The sequence below is a fragment of the Notamacropus eugenii genome, chromosome 1 (assembly GCF_028372415.1).
Source record: "Notamacropus eugenii isolate mMacEug1 chromosome 1, mMacEug1.pri_v2, whole genome shotgun sequence".
Taxonomy (NCBI): domain Eukaryota; kingdom Metazoa; phylum Chordata; class Mammalia; order Diprotodontia; family Macropodidae; genus Notamacropus; species Notamacropus eugenii.
Window position 1 is genome coordinate 603,448,367 of NC_092872.1, and position 27,683 is coordinate 603,476,049.

General features: G+C 40.0%; 1 protein-coding gene and 1 long non-coding RNA gene across 4 annotated transcripts in view; one reads left to right on the forward strand and one right to left on the reverse strand.

The window, feature by feature from the left end:
* Positions 1-13,430, reverse strand: part of TMEM87B (transmembrane protein 87B) — a 57,332-nt gene extending 43,902 nt beyond the window's left edge. For all 3 annotated transcript variants that reach the window (XM_072634681.1, XM_072634679.1, XM_072634680.1), the window contains exons 1-3: positions 8,935-13,430; positions 1,300-1,360; positions 453-544 (exon numbers count right to left, since the gene is read on the reverse strand). In XM_072634681.1, coding sequence (XP_072490782.1) covers positions 453-544; positions 1,300-1,360; positions 8,935-9,150 — 369 coding nt within the window. In that variant the 5' untranslated portion in view covers positions 9,151-13,430. The remainder of the gene's footprint in view (positions 1-452; positions 545-1,299; positions 1,361-8,934) is intronic.
* Positions 8,555-27,670, forward strand: LOC140520635 (uncharacterized). Its single transcript, XR_011972600.1, has 2 exons — positions 8,555-8,717; positions 26,976-27,670. It is a non-coding gene; the product is annotated as an uncharacterized lncRNA (long non-coding RNA).
* Positions 27,671-27,683: the final 13 nt, after the last annotated feature.

Sequence of the window (27,683 nt, forward strand, 5' to 3'; positions counted from 1 at the left end):
TAATTGACTTATCTGAAATCTCTAACTGAATAAGTGGAGAAAATAATGCAAACTCTATTAAGCACCTACTGTGCTAGGCGTCAAAGAAACAAAGACAAAAAAAAAATGCCTTTATCCTCAAGAGCTTATATTTTACTGTGAGGTTCAACACATACGCAGATTAGGAATACCTAAAGTAATCTGAGCAGGAAAAGAGCAGTAACAACTGGGAACCAGAGAAGTCAGGGAAATTTCAAAGAAATTATAGCAGGTAAATTCAGTCTTGAAGGACAATAAAGATCCAAAAAGGCAGAGATGAAGAGGAAACCTTTTAGGGATAGGGGTTTGCCTGATAAAATTAAATATGTAAAGGTCTTATCTCCTAATCTGATATTCTAATATTCCATTACACTCCTGCTTCCCACCAACCCTAATTAGCAATACAATCCTTAAGCCATTTGTGTTTTACTTACTTCCAACTTAGTATAATAGTTGCGACATGCATGATATTTCAAATGCCACTCTATGGTGAAATTCACAGGTTCAGGACAGCTGAATGACTTAACTGTTTAGAAAGAAAGAATTTCATTTTATATTCAAAATGTAAATCATAAACTCAAATTTAGTATTTTAAAGTAATTTTGAAGTGTTTAATGTTTTAACTCAATAAAATGAATTTATTCAATCAAAAAAGTAAAGAACTTCACTAAAATATTACAAAAATTTAAATGTTGCTAATGCATATTGTTAGGTCCAATGTGACAGGTATAACTTATTATAAGGATAACCTATTTGATCCATCAAGTCTTATATCATCGTACAATTATTTTCTATGTTCCCATCGGTAAAGACACAAGAAGTATAGCAGAAAACACAAGGCTCCTTTCCACTAAGAGAAAAAAATATCACTAAGTCCTTGTGGAACAACACAGAATAGAGGATTACAATCAAGAGACCCTGGCTGAAAAGAACTTTAGAGATTACCTAATTCTTCATTTTACAGCTGAAAAAAACAGAAATTAAGACATCTATTCAACATCCCAGAGCAAGTTAATGGCAAGGCTGAGACTAAAACTCAGTTTTCCTTATTCCCAGTCTGGCTGGGGCTTTGCTATGCTGTCTCTCCTAACAATATGTAATTGAAAGAAGGACATAAGTTTTATAGAAAAGTCATCTCTGATATTTTCAGCTAATGAGATTATGACTATGGGAACTGTGTGACTGGGAAAAATTCAGCCTTGCAAATGTTAAGATTTCAAACAAAATTAAAACATCATAAAGTTACTGAAAAAAAGTCATTCCCCTCACTGTTATACTTACTTTTAAGCTTGATCTCAGTAGAATTAAACATGGTTTTCCGAAATATTAATGGTCTCGATCCCTACAAAGAAAAAAAAAATGTTATGTCTTAAAGACATTTAGAGGTTATTAGACTTTACTTTCACAGCTTAAAATTAAAGCATCTCTATTTTACTACAGAACATATACAAAATGGTAATCAGTAAACAAATCAATAAGTGATCAGGAAATAAATACAGAAAAGATGGCTACCTCAGTTTAGAGACAAAACTCAGTCAATTAATCAATAAACAATCATTAAGAGCCAGACATTGTGCAGAGATACAGCAAATTCAATTGTTTACCAGTTAAAAGTAAGTCACAGCCCCAAGTACAAATGAGGAGTGACCTATTTGTGAAGAAGCACAAATTAACAATCCAATTCTCCAACCTTCAGGGCATGTTCTAAAAATTTTCTGGAGTAAAAGCCCATCTCCTTCAGATAATTACAAGGCTAAGTGATACTGGAACTAAGCCACAATAAATTAATAACAAACTGAAATTTCCTTCTTTTTTGATAAGGCAAGAGTAGTTCAGTGGATATAGTAATGGACTTGAAGAAAGTAAGACCTGAGTTTGAATCATTTTTCTCACGTTTCCTAACCACATGAACCTGTGCAAGTTGATTAATGTGTCAATCCCAGTGTCATCATTTGTGATATGTGGCTGATACCTGCAGTATTGCCTTTAAAGGATCCTGTACAAGACTTTGTATGTAAAAGGCTTTGCAAATTTTAAAGCAACAAATGTTTTTTCCATGAAGCCTGTATTTAAGAGAAATCATACAGAGTACACTTTCATTGTATACCATCTGAAATATACGTACATTATCTAATGCCCTGACAAGAGTGCAAGTTTTCTGCCCATAATTTTATGTGCTTGCCTTGTTGATCATTAGCATATAAATCGAAATGAATGGTATGAGTTTTCTTTTTCATCATAAAGTCCAGCACAAGAATCTTAAGTTTTCTACATGTCTATGCCAACAAACAATGATCTTTGTGTGCCAGGGCTTGCAAAGTTGGAAAGGCTTCAAGTGAGACTTGCTAAAAAGTTAGTGTAGCTCAATCTAAAGAAGCCAATCACCTATCAAAATAAGAACTAAACATTTTTTGTGAAGCTAAGGATAGTCAAAAGGCTTTATTGCTGCATACTTCCATCCCTCTTCAAGGAGTTACCATATTACAATCCTTTATTTCAGCTTCCATTAGTTTAGCAGCACAAGAATATTTTATTATTCAGTCTGTTGTTTACGAAATTGTGTTTGTTTAAAAAGGAAAAGTGGTGAAAATTTGAAAGGGAACAGGATGGGGGGGACAAGATACTAAGAAAAATCTTTTCTTCAAACACACTCCCCCCATTACAATCTCCAATTTTAACCGGAGATAATGTTTTATCAGTCACATATTTTTTGGTGACAATCCTAAGACCACTGGCAATTTGGAGTCAGGCGGTCCAAGTTCTGACTTGGTCCTGTCATGTGCTGACATTAAGTTACTTATCCACTTTGGGTCTCAGTTTCCTACCTAATCCATAAAAGGAGTGGGTTAGACTGGATCTCTACAGTCACTTCCAGCATTAAATCTTTGATCAGAAGATTATCTAACAAATGATGAAATGTGTGTCCAGACCAACTCAAGAAGTCATTTAAAGGCTTAGAGAAGCTGAAACTAAACTTGTGAAGGGGGTAAGTTACCACATGGATGGATGTAACTTTCAAACTACTAAAAAAAAAAAAAAAAGGTTTAATTGCTAACTGCTTGCTATCTAGCTTGACCTAATTTCCTTCAGACATTCACTGCTTCTATGAAAATGTATGTGACTGGTAAAAATTGACTACTTCCTTTTCCATTGTTTATTTTCATCTCACCTTTCTGCATATATTCACATTTGGACAAATGTCCTGGGTTTTAAAATATCTGCAATTAAATAATCTGTATATACCAAGAAAGCAGATACTTATATGTGACCTTATCTCCAAGCATACTTCAACACAATTAAAGATTCTTAATTTTATCATTGTGAGTACTCTTTTCACCTGCAACCATCCCCTCAGCCCCTTAATACAGAGCGCTACATTAATTGCTGCTACAGTAAAAAATAGACACCACAGATACTACCATGCCTTCTTTCAGGTAATGAGCCACAATGAATTTAACTAGGCAGGCTTGTGCATGACAGATCAATGATACTGAATGCCCTTCCTTTAACCTCAAAAGGACCTAGAAGAGCTCCTAGTGGAATACCTTTCAGGAATACAAGGTCATCTCCAAACTATGAAAAGAAAAGCTAGGAACTCAACGGAGCATGAAAATTTAATAAATAAGCATGAGAGAATATCCAAAGTTGACTGAAACACATAGAAGCAGAATATAAGAGTTAGAAGGAATCTTCCACCTAAAAAAGCCATGCAAATTCTTAAGGAGAATTACCATGAGCCCCCTCAGTCTTTTCCAGGCAAAACATTCCCAATTCCTTCAACAAATTCTCAGATGGCAATACCCTTTGCCATCCTTCACCAGTGTTAGTTATTTAGCATAGTCCTGGCACGTAGTAGGTGCTAAATAAATGTTTACCGACTAATAACTGGTTACACTCTTCTGGGGCCCTACACATAATTAAAGTCCTACATTTCAGGAAGGAATAGTGCCCAATACTGAAAACAACAGTATGAATGTGATTTAGCAATGGGCACTGTATGGTAAGAGTATCACACTTGCTTAGTAGTGGTCTTCCTACTTGGTGGCCACATCATATCTTCACCAATAGTCTTCTGTCTTTTTCAGATGAACTCCTATCTGGAATCCCACTCCTGGTGATCACTGCTTCCTTTTCTAAAAACACTGTAATACTTTAATTATATGCTTCAGCATTTTTCAAGGAATATAATTCAAGCTCACTGACCTGAATTGTTATCCCTTTTTGACACATGGGATATGTTTTTTTCTTCTCTCCTACAGAGCCTCATCCAAAATAACTAAAGACGTCTTCATCATCTTCAACATTTCTAAGTACTTACAGCTAATTCTGAGCTTCAACAATCCTAATAATATTTTTTACAGACACATGTCACACTTTTTATTAATTCTCATTTGGCCTGATGAGTTTCAAAGAATTGAGAACAAAAAGGGGCCTTGGAGGCTGTTTAGTTCAATCCCTTCATGTTACAGATGAGGAAACTGGGGCTTAGCAAAGTTAAATGACCTATCTTCCTAAGACCACACAGGTAGTAAACTTCAGAACTAGGTCCTCTAAGACCAGTAAGGTCTTGTTCCTCTGTACCACAGTCTCCAACCAAGCTCTTTATATAAAAACTCCCCCTTTTTTTCCTCATTGGAATCATTTATCTTTGTCTTCAATTCACTCTTAAAAGGTTCCCACTGTTTCTGGACCATATGCCTAATAGGATTTCAATGTATGAGATGCTCCTCTTTCCTCTCCGAGTTCTTCCAAATTGACTCTCCCAAGGACACAGGTCAGACTATGCCCATCTTTCCTGTTCTCTCCCAAATTCTGAGATGGAATGGTCTTTCCTCTCAAGGGTTCTCATCATTTTTACTTCAGCTACAAGTTCCATCTACTTGGTGAGAGTCAAGTTCAGAATAAAAAAGTTCCACTTAGTGACTCCTACATTCTTTGAAGGCTAAAGCTGTCATTGAGAAATCAAATCATGAACTGCAGAATGCCAGGCCTGGAGTCAGGAAGACCTATGTTCAAATCTGACCTCAGATCTTTATTATTAAGAAAGTCACAACTTCTATTTGCCTTAGTTTCCTTATCTGTTAAACGGGAATAATAATAGCACCTACCTCCCAGAGTTGTCCTGAGGATCAAATGAGATAATAATTGTAAAGTTCTTAGCACAGCAACTCATAAACAGTAAGCACTACACACTGTTATTATCAGCTATTATTATTAGCTATTATTTTGGGCAGAGACACACCTCCAAATAGATGTCTAGACAGTTAAACTCCCCATCTCTATTTATCTGATGGCTTCCTTTGCTGTTTGAATGCCAAACATACTCTTATCTAAAAGACTATTTTACGGAGAACTCACACAGGGCAAGCAAATCATACGTATGGTCAGAAGAAGTGATACAAGGGCACTCTCATGGTCTCTGAAGAATTCTGTAATTGTGGGACATGGGAGACACTGGCACAGGACCCTTCGGCATAGTGTGCCCACATCTAAGAAGGTCCTGCGCTCTATGAGCAAATCAGAATTGAAGTAGCTCAAAAGAAATGCAAGATGTGTAAATTTAGAGAATCTCCCCCAAATGTTCACATGGACTATTTGCACCTGACCTGTGGTAGAACCTTCTGGGTTCATACTGGTGTGATCAGCCACAGTCAGACACACTATAACTTGATACTAGCGTAGTGATATCATTTTGGTCCTCTTCAAGAATGGAGGACAATCACCAATGTTTCCCACACTAACCTATATCCCAATGATGACATTTTTCTATTTCTGCCTCCACTGTTTTTCACCCAAATGTCCTGTACTGCATTATAGTTCCTAGACTGACTTACATAAATATGTCCTCTTAATGTACTGTACCAACTCTCCCACCCAAACTCCTGCCTACCCTGTTCTTGTTGAATAGGAAATAGAGTAATACTTTTCCAAAGCCATATTCTGGTCAAAAGTTCCCCACATGTAAGTGATACCTTTAGCATCAAATTTTCCTCCTTATATGAGGATCTCTAATTTGCCTTTCTTGCTATCAATACTTTGGGCATATGTGTATGTACATCTCAGATCATGGGTTTTATTGGGACTTTTGTTTTTTTAAGTATTTTATGTATGTGTTTTATTGTTGCTTCTTTTGTGGATTTTGCTTCTTGTGAGCTTGTGGGCACCTCTACAGCTATTACTCTTTCTAAAATGTAACTATTATGTGTGGCATGGCTATTTTAAAGTTAGGGGAACTACTGGGGCAAAGGACTGGACTTAGGGCCAAGGACTTCTTTGCTGTTCTGTAAGGCCTGTCTCAGTATCTCCCATTAATTCAGTCAGTAATCACAGCTACAAACTGTTTTCTTCCCAGACTGAATGAGCTCACATCTAATTCAATCTTTGGAACCATAGAATCATCCCTTGGAAGTCAAATAGCAATTTTAACCTTAAAAGAGTACAGTTCCCCTCCTTATTCAGAAGGCACCTCATATCTACAAATGATTCTTCAGCTTCTTCAGTGAGCCTTCTTCCCTTTGTGACTGTATACTTAATATTAAATTACTTCTGACCCTGTTTCTAATTTGTTACATAAGTGGCAAAACTTAACACAATCAAGAACAGAATTTCTTCCCCCAAGTTCAATGGCAAATTAATACTCCTTTAAGAATTAATTACTCAGGCTTATAGGAAGTAATTAATTAACTAAGAAGTGGTGCTCTGTACCTTACAAAGTTTACAATATTGCAAAAGCAGATTAAAAATTAGAAACAGAGTGCTCATGAGCCATTTTCCTTCCTCCTCTCTAATGCAATAACAATTTTTCTCTGACAGCTTTAAGCAGTAAGAAAGTCTTCTAACTTCTAGTATATTCAGTCTAGCTTTCTGAGCTTAGTGAGATCAAGTCAAAACATCACATTAATGCATCTCCCATGGAGAAAATACTACTATCATCAAACTACTGGATCAGTCATTTGATCCAGGAAAGCAAGAGATAACTATCTTTTCTTCCTGCCCTGTCTGCTTCTCTCCTGAATTTCCCATAACTCTCTCCCTTCCTTTCTCTTATTTTATAATCATTACTACCCTCCTACATATTTCCTATCCATCTCTATTAGTTCCCTATGGTTTCTTATCTTTACCTACTCACCCTACAATTTAACCCAAACTTTCAAACATTCCCTCAAAACTTTTCCCCTGCTTTTGTATATTCTGTAACAGTGACATGGTCACAATCTAGAAGTAAATCATACATTCATTAAAAGTCAGTTAACAATCACATTTACTATGTTCCAGAAACTGTAGAAAATACACAAGTAAACTAATTTGTAGTCTTACCAGTTCAAATCCCTCACACTTATCACCTGTGTGACCTTCAGCAAGTCATTTCACTGGCTCAATGTCCTCATCTACAAAATGATGAGGTTGAGCTAGATGTCTTCCAAGAACCTTTCCAGCTCTAAAGCTATGATCCTATGACTCCCAGTATGAGAATTTCCACCATCTATGTATAATTTAGTAAATAATTCCTAAGGAATTGCTTAAAGAGGTGATGTAACTTCCTGCAGACACTGTGGTACAGCGTTAGATTTACAGTAAGAACCTAGATTCAAATCCCAGTTCCACTCCCCGTATGACCTTGGGAAAGTCACTTAAACTGTCTCTGTCTCAGTGAATCACCTGTAAGATTAAGGAATTGAATTAGATGGCCTTGAAGCTACCTTCCAGTTCTAAATCTATGAAACCATCACCTGTTTAGGGTCACAAAGTGAGAGTCATCATGACATGCCTACCCTTCTAACTAGAGGTAACCCTGCCTCAATTCTCTAATTCATCTTCCACTTCAAAAATCATTTCTTTAGAGTCTGCCCAGGTCACATTCTCTCTACCCTCCCACTCCAGCTCCAGTGACTCCCTATTACCTCCAGAAGCTTTTCCTAACTTGGATCCCACCTACCCTTCCAGTGGTCTTCCTCTTTAAAATAGATTTCTGTTAGTAGTGCCTAACTCTTCACAGCCCTGTATGGAGTGCTCTGGGCAAACATACGGTGGTTTGCCATTTCCTTCTCGAGTGGATTAAAGCCAACAGAGGTTAAGAGACTTGCCCAGGGCCATACAGCTAACGTCTGAACTTGGGTCTTCCCGACTCCAGGCCGAGCTCTAACCACTGAGCTGCCTCTTCTAACACTACACTCTAAATGCAGCTCCGCCGGCCTAGGTGCTGGCAGTGTGTCCGTCCATGATCTATCTCGGTGTCTGCACTGGCTGCTCCCCTGGCCTGCAACGCTGCCCAGTCACCTCCGTCTCCAGGCTTCCTTCCAGACTCCAGAGTCCACCTTCTCCTGCAGACAGCCTCGCGGGCCCCCCTAGGCTGCCAAGGGCCCCCCTTTGCATCCCTTCTGGTCTACCCAGCTGGTACACTTATTGCACACACCCACAGGTACCAGGAGCACTTCGCTACGGGCACGTCGTCGAGCCCCCGACGGGGAAGGAAGGGGCCGGGGTTCGGGAGGCTGGGTTGGGTTTTCCCGCACTCAGCACGCAAGGTGAGCTCGAGGCAGAGCAGTAAGTGCTGGCTGGCTGCCAGAGGCTGGGTGCAAAGGGCAAACGGAACCGTGCGGTCGTGGCCGGAGGCCGTGGCGGGTTTAAAGCCCCGGCTGGGGCGGCCCGCCCGCAGCAGAAGCCGCAGCCACCTTCTCCTGCAACTGCGAGAGGCGGAGGTGAGGTCAGACATGGGGGGTCTGGGGGGCACTTCGCCCGCCCTCACACCACGCCCACCCGCCGGGGTCCCAGGGGGAGGGCTGCGGTAGATCCCCGCCCGTTGGGCCCCCACGAGGAGGCCTCGGCCTTGACGTAGTAAGAGGGGGAAGGGGAGACTCGGGGGCGGAAAGGCGCCGCGTCCGGCCCCGGGCCTCGCCTCCCGGAGACGCCACTTACGTTGCTGACGGTCACTGCCCAGAGCCCCGGCTCCGGGGCGGCCCCCGCGCTCCCGCACAGCCAGCAGAGGGCCAAGGGAAGCAGCGGCAGCGCGCTGCGGCTGCCGGGCGGGGTCCGGTGGGGAGGACGGCAGCGGCGAGGCAGGGGAAGGGGGCCGCAGCCGGCCCGCTCGGGCTCGGCGAGCCGCGGCCCCCCGTGTCGGCAGGCAGCGGCCATGTTGATGCGGAGGCCTCACCTGATGGTCGCGTGACTCCCGCTCCGACCCCGCCCCTCTCGGGCCCTCACCTGCCACGCGGCGGCCCCGCCCCCTGACCCGGCCGCCCCCTGCAGGCACCAGACGGGAGGCGGAGGCGGAGGCGGAGGCGGAGGGCTGTGCGTTGGCCGGCTTCCCGGTCCGAGAGGGCCGCCTTCAGACTAGGCGCCGGCCCCGCCACTCGGGCCCTCTAGGAAAGGTTTCTAACCTCGAGGACGGCTGGGAGCTCGAGAGCGAGCAGAGGGAACACGGGACCCCGGATGGCTGCCGTCCAGCGCACAGCCTCCGGGCCTCGGCGCAGAGGGGCCCAGTTTCTGGGACCGGAGAGCCGGGGCGGCGCATGCTGGGCGTCCCGACAGCGGTCAGAGCCGCGTTGTGAAGGCTCCGCTGCTTTTACTGAAATACCGAGGCTTAAAGTGCGTCCCGGACCTGGGGGACGGCCGGCGGAGGGCGTATGAGAGCGGGCCGGCGGCGGGGTGGTACGCCTCGGTGCCTCTAGACGGATAGACTTGGGACATCCATAGCAGTCAAAGCGGTGGCAGTGACAGTCACCAGGCGGTTTTCCAGCCCGCACCCCGAGTTTGCAGAGGACTGCAGTCGGGTCTCCCGGCGCCTGGACCTCCTGCGTCACCACTTCTGTATGTGCTTAAATTAAAACACACAACCTGCCTCCTAAGCGAGAGGCTCCCTGGGCACACCCACCCCGACGTTAAAAGGCTAGTGTTGGATTTCCGGACGGACCACAGTCCGGGTTGCAGGTGATTGTAGAAAGCGCCGGGGATGAGAAGGATGACCGCCCGGGGGCCCGAATGGCCGGAATGCTGACCAGAGCTGAGTCCCGAGAGCGGAGAAGGGGAAGGTTAGAAAGCAGACCCAGCAGCTCTGCCAAGGGGCATCCGATGTGCCATGTGCCAAGGCGCTTCTAGGAGCAGGGGGGAGACAGGAGGACGAGCCAGGCATTGCTACCTCTGTGGGACTGACTTTGGTGAAGTGTGCTTTTTGTTATTTTTGCAGGACTGAATATTTGAATAAGGGCGAAAACGTGTAAATATATGTTAGTAAGAAGGGTCACTTGTACCCTTATAAACAAACAGCTGAGTTTCGCACATACACCCCCCCCCCAAAAAAAAACTTGAGGCTTGGCTTTCCATCTACCTACCTTTCTTGCTTCCTCTCTGCCCTATTTTGTCCTGTCTTTCTTCATCCACCTCCCCTTTTTCATTCACTCCTTACTTTATGACAAGGCTAATCCCTCCATCTGCACTCAAGATCGTCAACTCTCCCCTCTTCCCTTTCCGAAGGTTATTTCCTTTCAGCCTAAAAACATACTCAGGTTTTTCTTATTTATTCGTGGGTCGGTTTATTTGTTTTACTTATTTATATCTGATTTAATTAGTGTCATGGATCCTGGGTGTAGAAACTCTCTCCACTGGTACAGCTGGACAGTTCATCTGTCATTAATAGTGTAAGAGCTGCCTGAGCAGCTTGTTCATAGGAACAGTTGTTTGTATGTGTCAGAGGCAGGACTTGAACCCAGGTCTCCCTGACTCCCAGACTCCCCCTCAGCCCACTAATGATGCTCTCTGCCTAATATTTAAACAACAAAGACAAAAACTTCTGTCACCTGGCTGCCAGAACTGGTTCTCTCTCTTTCACAGACTACTTTCCCTTCACCACCACACTTCCTGAGAGTGTCCCATAGTTTCATTCACTTTCTGACAAATCATTTCCTTTGTACTCTTGTATTCTAGCTTCCACTTAAACCAGTTTAGCAAAACTTCCTTCTTAAAATATGATCAGTTCACTTCATTAGTTTATATTGACTATGTGTAAAGCATATTCTACCAATAACATCCATTTTTATATTATGAGTATAACATCAAATAAAATGATGTTTTTCACATACAGAGTAGAACAGAAAAAGAAGATCATTCATGAAAATGTATATTTTTATTTGTAATTTGTATCCCCAATGCTTAGTGCAGTGCCTGGCATATAGTAAGCTTAATTTTCCTTTAAGCATATAATAAATTCAACACACATCCTTCAAAGCTATACTGATTATCTATACATCATTCTGGTCTTTCTTCTGTTTGCATGTAAATTTTTTAAAATGTCTCAATAACCCTCTTTTTTCTTTTTTGTTTTAGCATTTTTCTTCTTTCCCATCCCTATACCCTACAGCTCAACAAACTAAACCCATCTAACAAATATGTGTAGTCAAGAAAGACATATTCCCTCATTGGTTGTGACTGGGTTCATTTCTTCTATGTAACATTTTTCTTCATGGATCATCAGGAATGGTGGTTGCCTACTCCATTTTTCAGAGTTCTTAATTTTTTTTCAAAATTGTTTTCCTTTACAATGTTGTTATTCTTGAATAAATTATTCTTCTGGTTCTGCTCACTTCTCTCTGCCCAAGTTCATAAAAAATTTTCCCAGCTACCTTCAAAAACCATCTTTTTCAACATATAAATCACCTACACTATTAGGAAAAAAAGAGTCTTTTGCAGCTATGGGTAGGAGATGCATTTTTTTTAAAATTCTTTTTTTCATTAAATATTTCCCAATTACATGTAAAAAGAATTGACATTTTTTTTAAATTTTGTGTTTCAAATTCTCTCCTTCCTTCCCTCTCACCCCTCCCCCCACCTTGAAAAAGCAAACAACCTGATAGCTATTATACATGTGAAGAGGGCAGCTAAGTAGCACAGTGGATAGAGTACCAGGCCTAAAGTCAGGAAGATTCATCTTCCTAAGTTAAAAATCTAGCCTCAGATATATATAATAGCTGTGTGACTCTGGGCAAATCCCTTAACCCTGTTTGCCTCAGTTCCTCATCTGTACAATGAGCTAGAGAAGGAAATGGCAAATCACTCTAGTATCTCTGCCACCCTCCGCCCCAAAATGGGATCACAAAGACTCAAACGACTGAAAAAATGACTCAACAACCGCAACTTTCTGATAACAGGTCAGCACAACCTAGTTGCCCCATATGCTTCACTTAGATATAAAAGGTTCCATAGAAAATAAGTAGGAGCAATGAATGAAATGCCTCCCACAATTATGGACAGAGGAAGAGCTCATGAGTTCTTTTAAAATATAACTCAACTTCTCCTGATATTTCATTTTATTATGAAAATGAACTTGGTTCCTTAAATGATATGCCAATCAAGTGCACTCTGTATTAGGTCCTACCCTGCTGGAAAGGCTTTGACTAGATATGTCTGTTATCAGAAGAACGTAGCAGGGACTTGGATTTTTTGGCCCTAACAGCTCATTAAACCATCTATATTAAGGTATGCAGGCTTTACAGTTTGCATCAAAGTGAAATCATGAGTCCTTGAAATACATAACTGCATTGTCGTATAGTAGGAAAAGCATTGAACTTGGGGCCAGAAGATCTTATTTTAACTCCCAGCTTCTTAACCTTGGACAAATGGTCTTCAAGTGTCTCAATTTCAGTTTCCTCATCTGTAAAATGGAGATAATACTCATACTACCAATTTTACAGGGTCATTGTTATAAGTGTCAAATGAAATAATGCATGAAAAGCATTTTTTTACCCTGAATCACTGTGTTATTAAGTATTATGGTCTCTATCTTATAAATTGAGAAGTGGAAGTACAGGAAATTAAGATAACCAGGGTCAAAATTCTTTCCAGAAACTGACCCTTAGGTTCTCAGGCTAGAGTTTTTTAAAATTTTTTTCCCCAGCAGATCTCGTTACCACTAATATGAAGATGAACCATAAATCAAGAGTAGCAGTGGATTTTCCTTACCACTGCATCTGGAAAAAAGGTATAGTCAAGAACATGGAGCATTATGAGAAGTTGCAATTTAATACTGCTAATTGTAGATGTCCTTAGATCTGACTCTCCTGAAACAGATGGGCGCTAGTTTCTATGGGAAGTTACATTTTTTTTCCTTTAAAAAATGTTGATTTTTGTTTGTTCAGTGATGGGAGTAGTTTTATTAATTGCACAGAAACCTTAAAAGATTTTCGAGCTTTTGGGAACTTAGTTACAACTAAGAAGAAATTGATTGTTCACAGTTACCAAACTATATGTAGCTTCTGGTATACTTGTGGAAAAACTCATGTAAGAATTTTAAAATATCTCATACATGATTTTTAATGTCTTGTTATTGATTTTAAAGTACTTAGTTGAATGAAGATACCTAAAAGTGATAAATAGATTAAATCAAATGAAATAGTATTTCAAATACAATGCAAACCTCAAAAAGCTACACAAAGTCTAGCTTTTATTATTAAATTCTGGACCTGGCCAGCACTGCCATTTGAATACAAAATTTCAGCAGCAAGGGAAACGGTCTAGGCATCTTTCAGGTCGAGCACCCTCTAGTGACCAGTGGCAGGGATGCTGCAGCTTCAGGGGACATTATTCTGTATCAGTCACTCTCTAGTAGGGAACTCACATATTTCCTTCCCTCCCTGAATAATTAATATAATTACAAGCTGTCTTTCTGTAAGCTTGAGGGAGGAAGCACTCAAGCCACATTACCTAGGGAAGGGAACACCTAGATTACAGAAGATACATTTTCTTCATTTAGTTAAGATAAAAACTGTCAAACTATAGTTTTACTTAAATTCTCTCTTCAAAATTCATCATCTAATTATAGACGATTAAAAACATTATCTCAAAAATTTTTTCCACTGTTAGCATTCTATAAGACCATGACTTCTAATATGCATAATATATAAAGGTGATATTTCTTAGATTTGCAATGATATCTCAGATTTCATGCAGTTGTAATTATTATAGCATATTTCAGTTAATACCCTGACCTAAGAAGCAATTGTTTAATCACCATACCAGTAATTTCTTGGATGTTGAAAAAACAATCTATGGTAGCTGACGTAGTAAAATGAAGCTGTTTCTAGAGTGTACCAAAACTACACCAGAAGGTGGCCCTAGAAGAATATATTTTACATATGCCCTACATAGCCACATTGACTCATAGAATCTCACTGTTGGAAGGGACCGCCCCTATCTAAATAAGAATCCCTTGATAATTTCCCTAACAAAAGATCATCCAACCTTTGTTTCTCTAGTGTTGGAGGACTTGCTCTTGCCAGGACCAACCAACTTCATTTTTTAATAACTCTTACTGTTAGGAAATTTTTTTCTTTTTTTGCCAAACCTAAGTCTTGTCTATAATTTCAAACATGTAATAAGCATTTATTATGTGCTTATTCTGTGGCAAGTTTATGCTAAGCACTAGAGTTACAAAGACAAAAACTAAACAGTCTCCACCCTCAAGGAGATTACATTCTCTCCAGAAGGACAAATGTATTTATATCTATCTATATATCTACATATAGATATATAGGCATCAAATGTAAGGTTACTGTGGAGGGGAAGACACTAACAGTGGGTAAGTATTAAGGTAAGCTCAGTTCTCACGTAAACGGTCTCGGGTCAAGTACGAGGGCCCCCCCCAGAGAATAGCTGGGAATTGAGGAGTGAGACACAAGTGTTATCTCATTTTCTGCCTCTTCTCAGTGGAAACTTGCTGGGGAGAGCATCCCACCCTTGAGACTGGTCCGTGGTCTGAGCACACCTTTTGTTAATTAGCTAAGGGGCTGAGAGCATGCACGATCCACAAGCGAACTATGCAGCTGGGAGAGCTTAAATGGGGATAGGAAAGCCTGAGAGGTTGTTGGTCTTTTCCTTGCTCCTCAGGAAAGAGAGGGCTCCCTCGGGGAGAAATCACCCTGCATACTGACATGTAGTTTGTATCTGGAATAAAGCCTACACCTCTGTTTGACTCTGGAGGTCTCTCATATGTTTATCTGGCTGGCCACCAAAGACCTGAGATAGGTAAGAGGACCTGGGCAGTCCATGGCAATAGGCCAGACAGGTATAAGGGAGAGGGTAGTGTGTTATGGGCAAAGGTAGTGTCTTTTATCTGAACCTAAAAGGAAATTTTGGAATTCTAAGAGTTTAAAGTGAGGAAGGAGTACATTCCAGGCATGGGAAAGTCATTGTAAAGATTTGGAGAAAAGATAAGGTGATGTGTATGAGAAATAGGACATTTTACTTGAAAGTACATGAAAGGAACTACTATGTAGTAAGGCTTGAAAAGTGCACTCAAGACTAGTAAAGGGTTTTAAATAACAGAGGGATTTATATTTGATCCTAAGGATAATAGGGAATCAGTGGAGTGTATTGAGTTACATAGTTAGACCTGAGCTTTGGAAATGTCAGTTTGGCAGCTGTGCTAAGGATAGATTGGAAAAGGAAAGACTTGAGTAAAGATCAATTAGAAGGCTATTGTAGTAGTTTAGCCAAGAGGTGATAAGGAACTAAATCAGGATTGTACCTGTGAGGAAGGGTTGTTGTGAGCAGGGAAATCACAGGTTCTGGCAATTAACAAATGGATATGTAGAGTGAGTGAGAGTAAGGAATCAAAGATGACACTGAGGTTGTAAACATGGTGACTGGAAGGATAGTATAATAGCTTTGACAGAAACAGGAAATTTTTAGAAAGGAAATGTGTTTTTGGAAGGAGAAATAGGGGCAAAGGCATATTGAAAGAAATTGCTTTTTTCCTAACCTTGTTTGAAAATAGCCAACTTGGCCTTTGAGGGGAGGAGGGCAGATGAAGAAAATGGTCATTTTGAAGCATGAGGAATTGAGGCCATACCTGGCTGGGGTTACAGAGCAGGAAGCCCTGGGCACCTGGACCATATTGAGGGAATGCCCAGGGGAGGTAAAGGATGAAGAAAGGAAACTCCCAAGGTTGCCAAAGATGAATTTCATCTACTTTTCCATTTTACCAAGGCCCTGCATAGTTTTATGTCCCTAATTAGATTGTGGTAAACTTCCTTGAGAAAGGGAAACAGAATTTTAGAGTCAGAAAGGATCTCAGTGGCCATCCAACCCAGCCCATAACTGACGGAAACAAGTGGTCATGGAGCCGCTGCTGGAAGACTGCTAATGGTGAAAATTCATCACTTCCGAGGGCAGCCTATTCTACTTTTGGATCTCTTATTGACAGAAGTTTTTCCTGACATCAAGACTACATTTGCCTCTTTGAAACTTTCATTATTGTTTTTGCCTCAGTTTCCTCATCTGTGAAATGAGCTGGAGAAAGAAATGGCAAACTGCTCCCGTGTCTTTGCCAAGAAAACCCCAGATGGGGTCTTGAAGAGTCAGGTGCTGCTGAAAAGACTGAACAGCAACAATAAAATAGGCATTCCCATGGAATAAAGAACATAATAAGAGGATCGTACAGGAAACTCTACATAGCCATTATATACAGCTTGCTTTTTAAGTTTATGTAGCGGACGGCCTGCATCCCTACACTGCTTGGTGATGTGGTGAAGAAGAAAGACACAGGAAGCAGGAGAAGAAAGACCAACTCCACTTTATTGATCTGAGGGTCTGGGTATTTATAGACAGAAACTGCAAGCCTACATGACATTCTGCTTGTCTCCACCCTAGTGATTAAATCAGTCAGGGTGATTAAATCAGTCTCAGACTGTGATCCTAGAGGGCATTTATTTTACATATGCCTTGTTTTCTGTAATTCTCTTGTTTGTCTCATGGAGACAGCAACATCTGGGGGGCATGGAGAGCCATTCTGGATGATAATGAGCACAGTCTCAAAGAACAGTTTCCCTGAAGGTCTATCCTGATCTTGTCAACCGCACTCTACCCTGGCCCTCAACAAGTTTATGATAGTTGAACATGTAACTTTCGATGCTGTCCTGCTTGTGGGTAATTCCTTCAGGCCTTCTTTCTGTTCTCTTATGTTCTTTTTTTAAAAACTTCAATAACCAGCTTTTCTTTATCTTTGTTTTTTTGTTTGTTTTTGGTAACCCTATTGATATCCTTCACCACCAGCCTAGTAACAAACAAGCCAAAAAACCCAAACCCTTGTAACAAATTGTTGTGCAAATCCTATTTCCACATTGGCTGTGTCCAATATGTATGTCTCATTCTGCATGTTGCCACCTCACTCTTCTATCAGGAGGTGGATAGCAGACTTCATCATCTATCTTCTGGAATGGTGATTGGTCATTGCATTGACCAGAGTTCTTATGTCTTTCCAAGCTTTCTATACAGTGTTGTTTTTATTATATAAATTGTTCTGGTTCGTCTCTCTCCACTCTGCATCAGTTCATAATGTCTTTCTAGGTTTCTCTGAAAATGTTCCTCTCATCATTTCTAATGGCACAATACTATTTCATTATATTCTCACACTATAATTTATTCATCTGTTCCCCTGTTACTGACCACCCCTTAGTTTCCAGTTCTGTACCATAAGAAAAAGAGCTGCTATAAATAGTTTTGTAAAGGTGATTTCTTTTCCTCTTTCTTGTGTTAAAAGAAGATCCTTGTTTGGGCCTTTGACCTCAATAATAAAGCAAACTCAGGTAGAGAAAAATTAAAGAAGTTTATTGTAGTACCCATGGCAAAAACATGTTGTATGCAACCAGGCAACAGAATTCAAACCCTGTGCTCCTTTCATAGATGTAGTAGGGGAAAAACAATCCCAATAGGAGCACATCTCTACAGGGGAATGGGGTAGCATCACAACTGCTCCCTTACTGCCACATCACAAGGAAATGAGAGTAGAGATAAGGAGATGGAATGAAAGCACCTTCAGGCTAGCTGATTCGACAAAAGACCAGGGGGTGAGATCAAAGTACCTGCCCCCTCTCCAAACAGACACACTGGTTAACACCCAGAAGACAAGCAAGACTGGAAACCACAGGGTCTCTACTGGCTCAGCCCAAATTTTGGTAATTTTCCCCTGTGGTACTAACCATACTTATGGGGCAGAACCATGATTAGACCTAAATCAGGCTTCTATCCTCAACTGCAACATCCCAATCTCTGTTGCTTGTAAAGGTGGGAGTTGATTTGGTGATCAGTTTTTTGTACCAAGGGAAGCACTGTAAACATAAACAGCATATTGCCCTGTGAGGATACACAAGGAAAAACCGCATAAATAGATAATTTAGCCACTGAAAAGTTCTGCACCCTAAATATATATCTGTAGTTCAAAGACTTTGGCGGTTCAATATGGTAACTGTCTGTTTTTAAATGGTAGGGCACCGTTTTGTATCCCTCCCATACTTCTCCCACTTTTATCACAGTTTCCTTCCTCAAAGACTTAAGACTTAACAAGAAAGACAGCTAGAGACCACATGAAGTGTCTTTCCATAAACACCATGGGCAAACCATGACCAGCAAACATGCAATCCATGGGCCTCTCTCCTACAATGTCAGCAGTCCAAGCAGAAATAAGAAGACCTTACAGAATAGGTAACATATCCATAGCTTGCATAAGATTAACATAACAAGCAAAGTTGCAATAGGTTAATAAAGAAACCCTATGTAGCAGTAGTTTTAGGGGAATCAAGTCCTGTGGCAGAGATCTGCATGGGACTGGCAAGCATTTCCTGTGTATCTCAAACAGCTGTATATGGATCAGGGCAAGCCTGTGGAGGCATTTTTCAACTATCTTCAGGTCCTGGGAGAATTGTGGAGTTCCTTCAGATACATGTTGCTAAAACCTGCTGGTGATAAGACTTAATATACTTTAATAAACAGTGACAAAATCTAATCAGATTGGTCTTCCAGTAATTAGTTTATGTGGGGAAAACCTGTTCTGGCCTTATAGAACTAGTCCTAACAATAACAGGGTTATGAAAAGAACACCAAATTAGGAACCTGTAATTCACCTAAAACTTCAGAGGATTTCAATTTTTACATAGAACTTCAAGGGCTTGTTCTGTTACACTGGGTTATAAAGTAGAGCATGTTTTAGTTCATTAGAAACTAGGTCATTAGAAAGCAGATCATGTTTCCCTTTGGCACAAAGCAATAGTTAGGGATCCTAGCTAAGAGTGCAAATAAGTCTTCTAACCAACAATAAATTAGAAAAACAAAGATACAATGGCTCTAAGCCCTCTATAATAATCTTAAACAATAAAACAAAAAGGAACCTTTGACATCTTCTAATCAAACCTTCCCAGAGGAAACTGAGTCTCTGAGAGTTTAGCTGCCTGCCCAAGGTCACAGGTAATAAGGAGCAGAGTTCATTTCAGCTCTCTAATTCTGGTGTTGGTTGTGAGAATTTTAAAAAATGGAAATGTCTTTAATATGTTGCTTTCACTTTTTCTAAGCCTCATTTTCCTCATCTGTAAAATGGGAGTGTACACATTTGTGCTAACTTCTTCATGGGGCTATTTCCAGGAAAATGCTTTGTAAACTTTAACATGTTATATAAATGTGAACTACATGTAAATACATTAACAGGATACTTAGGTTATACATTTAAAACCATTACTCTAAGAAGGGATCCGTGGGTTTCACCAGACTATCAAAGGGGATCTTGACTAAAAAAAAGTTTAAAAATACCTACGTAGAAGGACAATAAATTGGGTCAGGAACTGAATGGAAAAGAAAAGTGTGTTTGGGTGCTTTTGGAAAATTGGGCAGTGTTTTACTGACATCAGACTTCTTCTTGAAACAAAGGTCCATCTTTTCAACAAAAACATCATTCAAATGAAGCTTAATAAATGTTTCTTAACTTGCCCTGACTTGACTATATGGCTTCAAGACATAGAAAATGGCAGTCTCCAATGGGAAGGCACAGGATGGGGATGAGTAGACTATGATCTATTACCAATGAAGAATTATAATGGTGGCGTGTAATAGTGGAAAGAACCCTGACTGCAGAAATAGAGGACTTGAATTCACATCCTGCCATCTGTGATCTTGGGCAAGTGACTTAATGTCCCCCCAATTTCATCAACTCTAAAATGAGAGGATTTGGACTAGATGGCTTCTGAGGTCCCTTTCAGATCTAGATTTATGATCCAATACCAATTTGTAAAGAAATTGTCTAAAAGATATTATCAAAGATAGGCGTGTGTGTGTGTTCGTCCTTCATTGCCAAAGAAGACCGTGCCATGAGAGAAATAATGACATGACTTGCACTTGACTTTTTTTTTTTAAGTGAGGGAGGGCTGTGCGGGTCACCAGCCTCACTTCTCCTCCAAAGTCATCTGAATCCAGTGACCAGATATTCATCAGAATGACTGGAGATGACCCAGGATGAGGCAGTTAGGGTTAAGTGACTTGCCCAAGGTCACACAGCTAGCGAGTGTCAAGTGTCTGAGGTGAAATTTGAACTCAGGTCCTCCTGACTCCTGCACTGGTGCTCTATTCACTGCACCACCTAGCTGTCCCTATCAAAAAAGATAGGTATGTCCAGAAAAAAGAGGAAGGCAACTCATGTTTTGAGAGTGAAGGCTAGCTTGCATATTCTATTGGTAATCATGTAATGTCAGGAGACTTAGAGGATAGCCCCCACCATATTGGGTAGATACTCCGTGGAGAAGTAATGGGAGGATGTAGAAAAGAGTTGCACAGGATTAGAGGGCATGGATTGGCACCTCTGGAGAGAATACCACATTTTTAAGATCATAGGTCCTTCAAAGTACCCAAGTATGGTATATGATAATAATAGTCAATGAGCATTTATTAAGCACTTATGATACACCAAATTCCATGTGCTAAAGATATGAAGAAATGTAGAAACACTGTCCTTGACCCTGGGAAACTCACATTTTATTAATGAGGGAGGCAAAATGCAAATAATGATGTTGTACATGCAAAATATATACAGTGCTGCAAATACAAGATAATCCTAGAGGGAAGGCATGGGTGAGTGGAATGGAGTGAAAAGGACTGGGAAATATCTCCTGAGAAAGGAGGGATTTGACATGAGTTTTGAAAGAACCCAGGGAAGCCAAGAGAAGGAAGTGCATTCCAGGAATGGGGACACAATGCAAAAGGCATGGGATTGGGAGGCATGTCACGTGTGAGGGACAGCAAGAAGGTCAATGCTATGGGGGACATTTTATGCAGGAACTACTAAGTGTTTCAAGTAAATGTATTTTAGTTTTAAAATGTGTATTTTTAGTTGTCTATTTTGGCGAGAGACATTAGAAGGGAGAGTCTTACACAATAGCATTGCTATTGGGAACTTTGAGAAGAGAAAAAAAGCAAAAGTGGAGAAACACAATTCCAACATAGTTTATTACTGAAACCTCCAATCAAAAAATAAATCTCCTATTTTCCCATACTTTTCACTTTGGAGCACTTAACAGAAGTTAAACTGCTATTTGTATTTATTTTCTTCCTGTTTAAACCATTTCCTCATTGACTCAGTAAATAGCTATGTGCTTTGACTTGCTTTAACCTTTGACCAAAAGAGTCACAAAAAGGTCACAAAAGTTTATGAACAAAAAGAGAAAACAGCTTTTCTCACCGATGGATAACAAAGTTCATAAGTAACATGCTGCCATAAGCTTGCTGATATCCTGAACTTCAGCTGAATATATGTAGACAGACTCCTTGAAGATAGCACAATCTCTAGACAGTATCATATTGACCCATGATAAGAAAGCATTTTCTTGCTGGGCTTCTGTCATGGAGAAACCTTCTTCTGTCTTTGGGCTGTGCAGGAGGAGAAGGCCACCTTCTGGCTACATTTCTGCCAAGATCTCTTTCCTAGACCCTCCTTGGACCTCTACTCCACAGCCTCAAATCCAAATGACAAAGCTACTAACATTGGACACAACCCACCTATCAGCTATAACCCCAAGAGTGTTAGAGATAGAATAACCAGGATAATAATAGCTAGCATTTAAATAGATCTTTAAGGTTTAAAAAACACTTTAAAATATTCTTTCAACTGATCCTTACAACAATCTTGGAAGCTAGGAACTAATATTATCCCCATTATATAGATAAGAACACCTAGGCAGAGATTTTGCTCATAATACAACTTAGTAAGTGTCTGAGGGTGAATTTGAGCTTTGGTCTTGTGACTCAAGGACTAGTACTCTATCCATTATATCACTTACCTATGAACAGAAATACCTTGACAGTAAGAACTGCTTTTTAATTTTGTCTTTACACTGCCAGCATCTAGAACAGTATCTTACATATAAGTGTTTAAATGCTTGCTAAATTAAGTCAAGTTCATCCTTAGAGGTCAGGACTGGCTGCATCTCTACAAATTATTCTTTGAAATGAGGTACACATGGTAGCTAGATGGTGCAGTGGATAGAATTCAGGGCCTGGAGTCAGGAAGATTCATCTTCCTGAGTTTATAACTGGTCTCATATACTAACTGGGTGACCCTGGGCAAGTCACTTAACCCTGTTTGCCTCAGTTTCCTCATTTGTAAAATGGCCTGGAGAAGGAAATGGCAAACCACTCCAGGATCTTTGCCAAGAAAATCCCAAATGGGATCATGAAAAGTCAGACATGACTGAAACTACTGAACAACAGCAATAACACATGGTAGAGAAATTCTAAGTGTTCGTATAGAAATTCACCTTAAACATTGGATTATCAGAACATAAAACAAATATTTATGTAGCACTTCAAGTTTTCCAAGATGTCTACTACATATATATATGTATATAATCTCATTTGATTTTCAAAAAGATCCTGTGAAACAGGGGCTATTATGATCCTAATTTTAGAAAATGAAGAAACAGGCTGAAAGGTTAACTTAAGTAACTTAACCAAGCTAGTAATTATCTGAGGCAGGATTTGAATTTGAATATTCTTGATTCCAAGTCTACCCCTCTTGTACTCTTGTACTCTATCCATTATGCTACCTTGCTGCCTCCAAACTTTTGTCAGTTTTAGAGCAGGAATGTATTTGCCTCTTCCTTTACAGATAAGAACACTAAGGTCCAAAGTCTTTAGGTGACTTCATCAACATCGCACAAGGAGTAAGTCATTAGCAGAGCTAGAATTCAAAGCCAGGTTCTCTGGCACCATTTGAGTGCTCTCGTCACTATCTCATATATTCCCTCCCTCACCTCACCCCACCTTCCAACTCTTTTGAATAATGCTTTCTTTTTCTAAAAGCCAGCTTCCTAAAGTAAATTGAGGACATGGAAAGAAAAATGGAATATTTTCTTTTTTAGTTCAGAAGATGAGAAAATAATTAGACTATGTTCATCCACACATAAAGTTTATTTGTATAGGGACACACACTGCAAATACCTTCAAATTAAGTCTACAGAAATGAGAAGTGCTCTGCAGTTTCAGAATTTTGAATGACTTGAAATATTTTCAAAAATAAAATGAAACTTCTTTCTTTTCATGTAAAAAGGAAGTGAAAAAAATCTCACATGTTGTAGAAACCAAAAGGTAATTACCCGTTCTGGTCAGTAACTTTATGTAATCCATGCCACATGGTTGATGCAATGGGTTTCTCTTATGTATATTTTAATATCTCAAGAAAAATCTAGTTACCCTGGTTGACTAACCTTTGCTGCATTCACCTTTCTATCTGTTCAATCAGTAGGTTACTGTCATTTAAAGTCTTATTCTATAAGCCATCAGAAACTCTATGGCCTGTAGGAACAAGCACTGAAAAAAATGACAAAACCTTTTTCTTTAATGGAATGAAGGTCAGGAAAGTCTGCCATGAAGCACTGAGCATTGTATTTCTCATTTTTTATGTTTTTCATTACCATGTCAGGTTACCGCTACCTGAATTGCTACCTGAAGGGACCTCTTTTCTTCTTTGTCTTTATAGCATCCATCAGAAATTGTGCACATAGTAGGCATTCACTAAATATTTAAGTTAATGGTACGATCTGGGCTTTTCAGTGACAAAAAGGCAACTACTTAAAAGACCTTTTAGAAATATTGTCATACTTCATATGTATAATGGGTATTTGATTTCTTGTATTCTTAATGGGCGAAGAAGAAGAGGAAGGAAAGAGAGAATTTGGAACTGAAAATAAAAATAAAAGACTGTCAGAGAGCTTTAGCTTTTCTAATAACAACTCTTCTCTGACTCAAATAAGTATTCAAAGACTGCTTAAGAGATTACATGACTGTCCAAGGTCTCACAGATAATCATGACTGTGGTAATAGCTTGTATTTATATAGGACTTCAAGGTTGGCAAAGCCCTTTACATATATTATCTCATTAAAATCTCAAAAAAAACCTATGAGGTAAGTATTATTATTTTTACTTGCATTCTACAGATGATTCACATAAAGCCACACAGCTACCAAGTATCGAAAACTGGATTCAAATTCAGATCTTTCTGACTCCAAGTACAGCACTCTGCATCTTATATACGAAGTACCAGAGATGGAATTTGAGCCCACATATTACAGATTCCAGGTCCACGGCTTTACTCTCTATGCCACACTCTATTTCACATACCTTCTCCCTGTCGCTTTCTCCCCACCTATCCCCTTTACAAGCATTTTTATTTGTTTCTCTTTATAATAAGGTTGGTGTTAATTCTGCCTAATTTATAAGGGACTTATCCAGGAGTAAGAATCAAATTAATAGTAGAGCTAGTTTGAGATAAGGTGAATCCATGGGATAGAGGGCATTTAGTCCTGAACCATTTTAGAAAACTTTCCATGTTAATTTTTAACACTTCAGAAGAGTTCACAATCTCCCTCAGAAGTCTATACCAGTCACTTAGCTTACTATCTATTAGTCTGTCTGAATATTTTGTATTTAGATATCTACCAAAATCTAAACAATATTTAGAAGCTCATTTCCTTGTCTGTTTGACTTCCTACTCAGTCTCTTTGCTTGTTTATTGTCCTCCTTATGGGAGTCTTTACAGGCTTGCCTGTCTTCTCTCTTTCTACCCATTTTCAAATGAATTTAATTATCTCTTCTACAAACATGACTCCTAAATCTCTGTCTACTTCTTGTATCTCCTCTGACCTCCAGGGACATATATCTCCAACTTCTTGCTGGACATCTACGTCAAGATTTACCAGTGGTGCCTCAAACTCAACATATTAAAAAATAATCACCCCGAATTGCTCTTTCAGGTTCCTCATTTGTTTCTGGCACCATTTTCCTCATAATTATCCAGCCATTTTCAACTTTCTCCTCTCCTTCTGCACTCCCCCATCTTCACCACCACACATACATCCATTCATTCAGGTATCAAATCTTGTTGGATCTACTTCTACATCTTTTGGATGTCCTTCCCTGCTCCACTCACATGGCCACCTTCCTAGTATAGATGCTCATCATCTCTAAACCTATGGCAAATGCCTCCCATTTTCCTTCTTCTCCAGTGTATCTTCTACATAGTTGCCAAAATAATCTTCCTAAAACAGAAGTATGAACATGTCAGTTCTTTACTAAAAATACTTTCAGAGTCACCCATCTGCCTATAGAATAAAATACAAACCCCTTAGCAAGAAAGGTAGTGCCTTGGAATAGATAAGAGCATTGGACTTGGAGTCAAGAAGATATTGGTTCAAATCTCACCTAAGATTCTTACTAGCTGTGTTGCCTTGATCAAATCATTTAACTTCTCTAAATGTCTGTTTCCTTATCTGTAAAATTGGTATAATAATAGCACCCACCTTACAGGGCTGTTGTTAAAAGCATATAATGCTTCTAATATAATGCATGTAAAGTGTTTTATAAACTTTAAACTATGTAAATTCAAATTATTATACATCCTTTTCAGTCTTCTTACACCTTACATCCCAACATCACCCTCTCCCCCCCAATACATGTACTCTGCCATCCAGCAACACTGGCCTCCTTGCTGTTCCTCATACACAACTCTCTCTCTCTCTCTCTCTCTCTCTCTCTCTCTCTCTCTCTCTCTCTCTCTCTCTCTTTCTCTCTCTCTCTCTATCTCTCTCTGTCACTCTGTGTCTGTCTCTCTCTCTGTTTCTCTCTGTGTGTTTGTCTCTATCTCTTTCTCTCTCCATCCCTCCCTCTACCCCCTTCCCTCTAGCATTTTTCTCTGGCTATTCCCCATGCATGGAATGTATTCTCTCATCTTTGTCTCTGAGTTTTCTTGGCTTACCTCAAGTCCCAGCTAAAATCTCACCTTCTACAGGAAGCCTGTCCTGATTCAATCAATAAGCATTAATTGATTGATCATTTCCTCTTAACTCTGGTACCTGTAATTGATACTGTGTGTAGCTGTAGTTGTTTACATGTTGTCTCTTTCATTGGACTCTCAATTTCTCGAGAGCAAGGATGATCTTCTGCCATTTTTTTTTATTCCCAGTACTTAGCACAATGCCTGGCACATCGTGGACACTTAATAAATACTTATTGACCAACTGTCATTTAGGGCTCTCAACAAGCTGGTTCCAGTCTGCCTTTGCAGTCTATTTCACATTGTTTCTTTTCCTTTAGTCTGGATAAGACAGTCCAAAAAGATTTAGAGTTATATGGGCCTCTTTGAGATCCATAAGGGCTCATTTGCTGGAGGCTCCCTCAGGTCTAGACCAATACTTGTCAATCTTTTTTGATTGCGCACCCCTATTAGTAATACATTTTTTAGAATGCACTCCAATATGAATGGAACAGAAGACTTACAAGGCAAATAAGACTTGTAAGTCAATGTAGTATACTCATCAGAGTTCTCAGCTGATGCAGTTCTCCATATGGAAAAGACTAGGAAGTCTGCTTCTGGGAGAGTTGCCCTGACATGTAATGAAAGTGCATTGGAGAGGCTTTAGAGCATGCATAGACACTCTGTAACTGGTTCTGATCTAACCATGTTATGAATGGCAGCCTCTTTGGCTACAGTTGTAAAATCAGAAATGGAGGCATCTTCCAAAGACCTTAGATGGCCTCTACCTCTCTTTATTAGATGACTTCTCTTTGTTTGGCTCTTCTGCTGATGATGTCTGGTGAGAAACAACACTGTAAGGGTCCTTGATTCTCTGCCTCAGTGTTCTTTGTTCTTCGGTTTTAGGTAAAATTGGGAGCTGTGACCTTGTGAGTTTCAGAAGGTCAGGAGAATGAGTGATTCAAGAGTCTGAGAGTTTGAGTATCCAGGAGTTCAGGAGTCAAGACCATGCCAGACTTTGTAGCTGTCCCAGCATCAATACCTAAAGGAGTAAAGACAGAACTTTAGACCCTGCTCAGAGGGTAGTTGAGATGAGGCCTCATCCAGAAGTGATCCTGCAAGCAAACATGAACCTACTGGAACCAATGCTTTATAGAAACTTAACTAAGATTGATCCTGCTCTCCCCAGAAACCAAGGTTTTTAAGGGAGAATGTTCTTTTGAAGTTTTGGAAGAAGTACAACTGTTTGTATATCTATTCTGGTTTATCTTTGAAGTAAATGTCCTTTTGTAAAATCTAATTAATGTTAAGTGACTAAATGGAATTAGAGTGCTAGTTACTGGCAGTTAGTCGTGGGGAAACACCTGAAATGAGAACCCAAGCTGGGAGTAGTGGAGGAAGCACCCACACCCCTCAGTTGTACCCCTAAAGCCCTGAGGGGCAGTATAGTAGACTGAAATAGTAAGCTCAGAGCATACTTGCTACATTTGTATATTTACCTATTTATAAATCATATATATGTATGTTCTAATAAATAAATATTAATGATGTACATATTACATAATGTATATAAAATCAAAATAAAAAAGAATGAGATAAGAGATATTTGTTGAT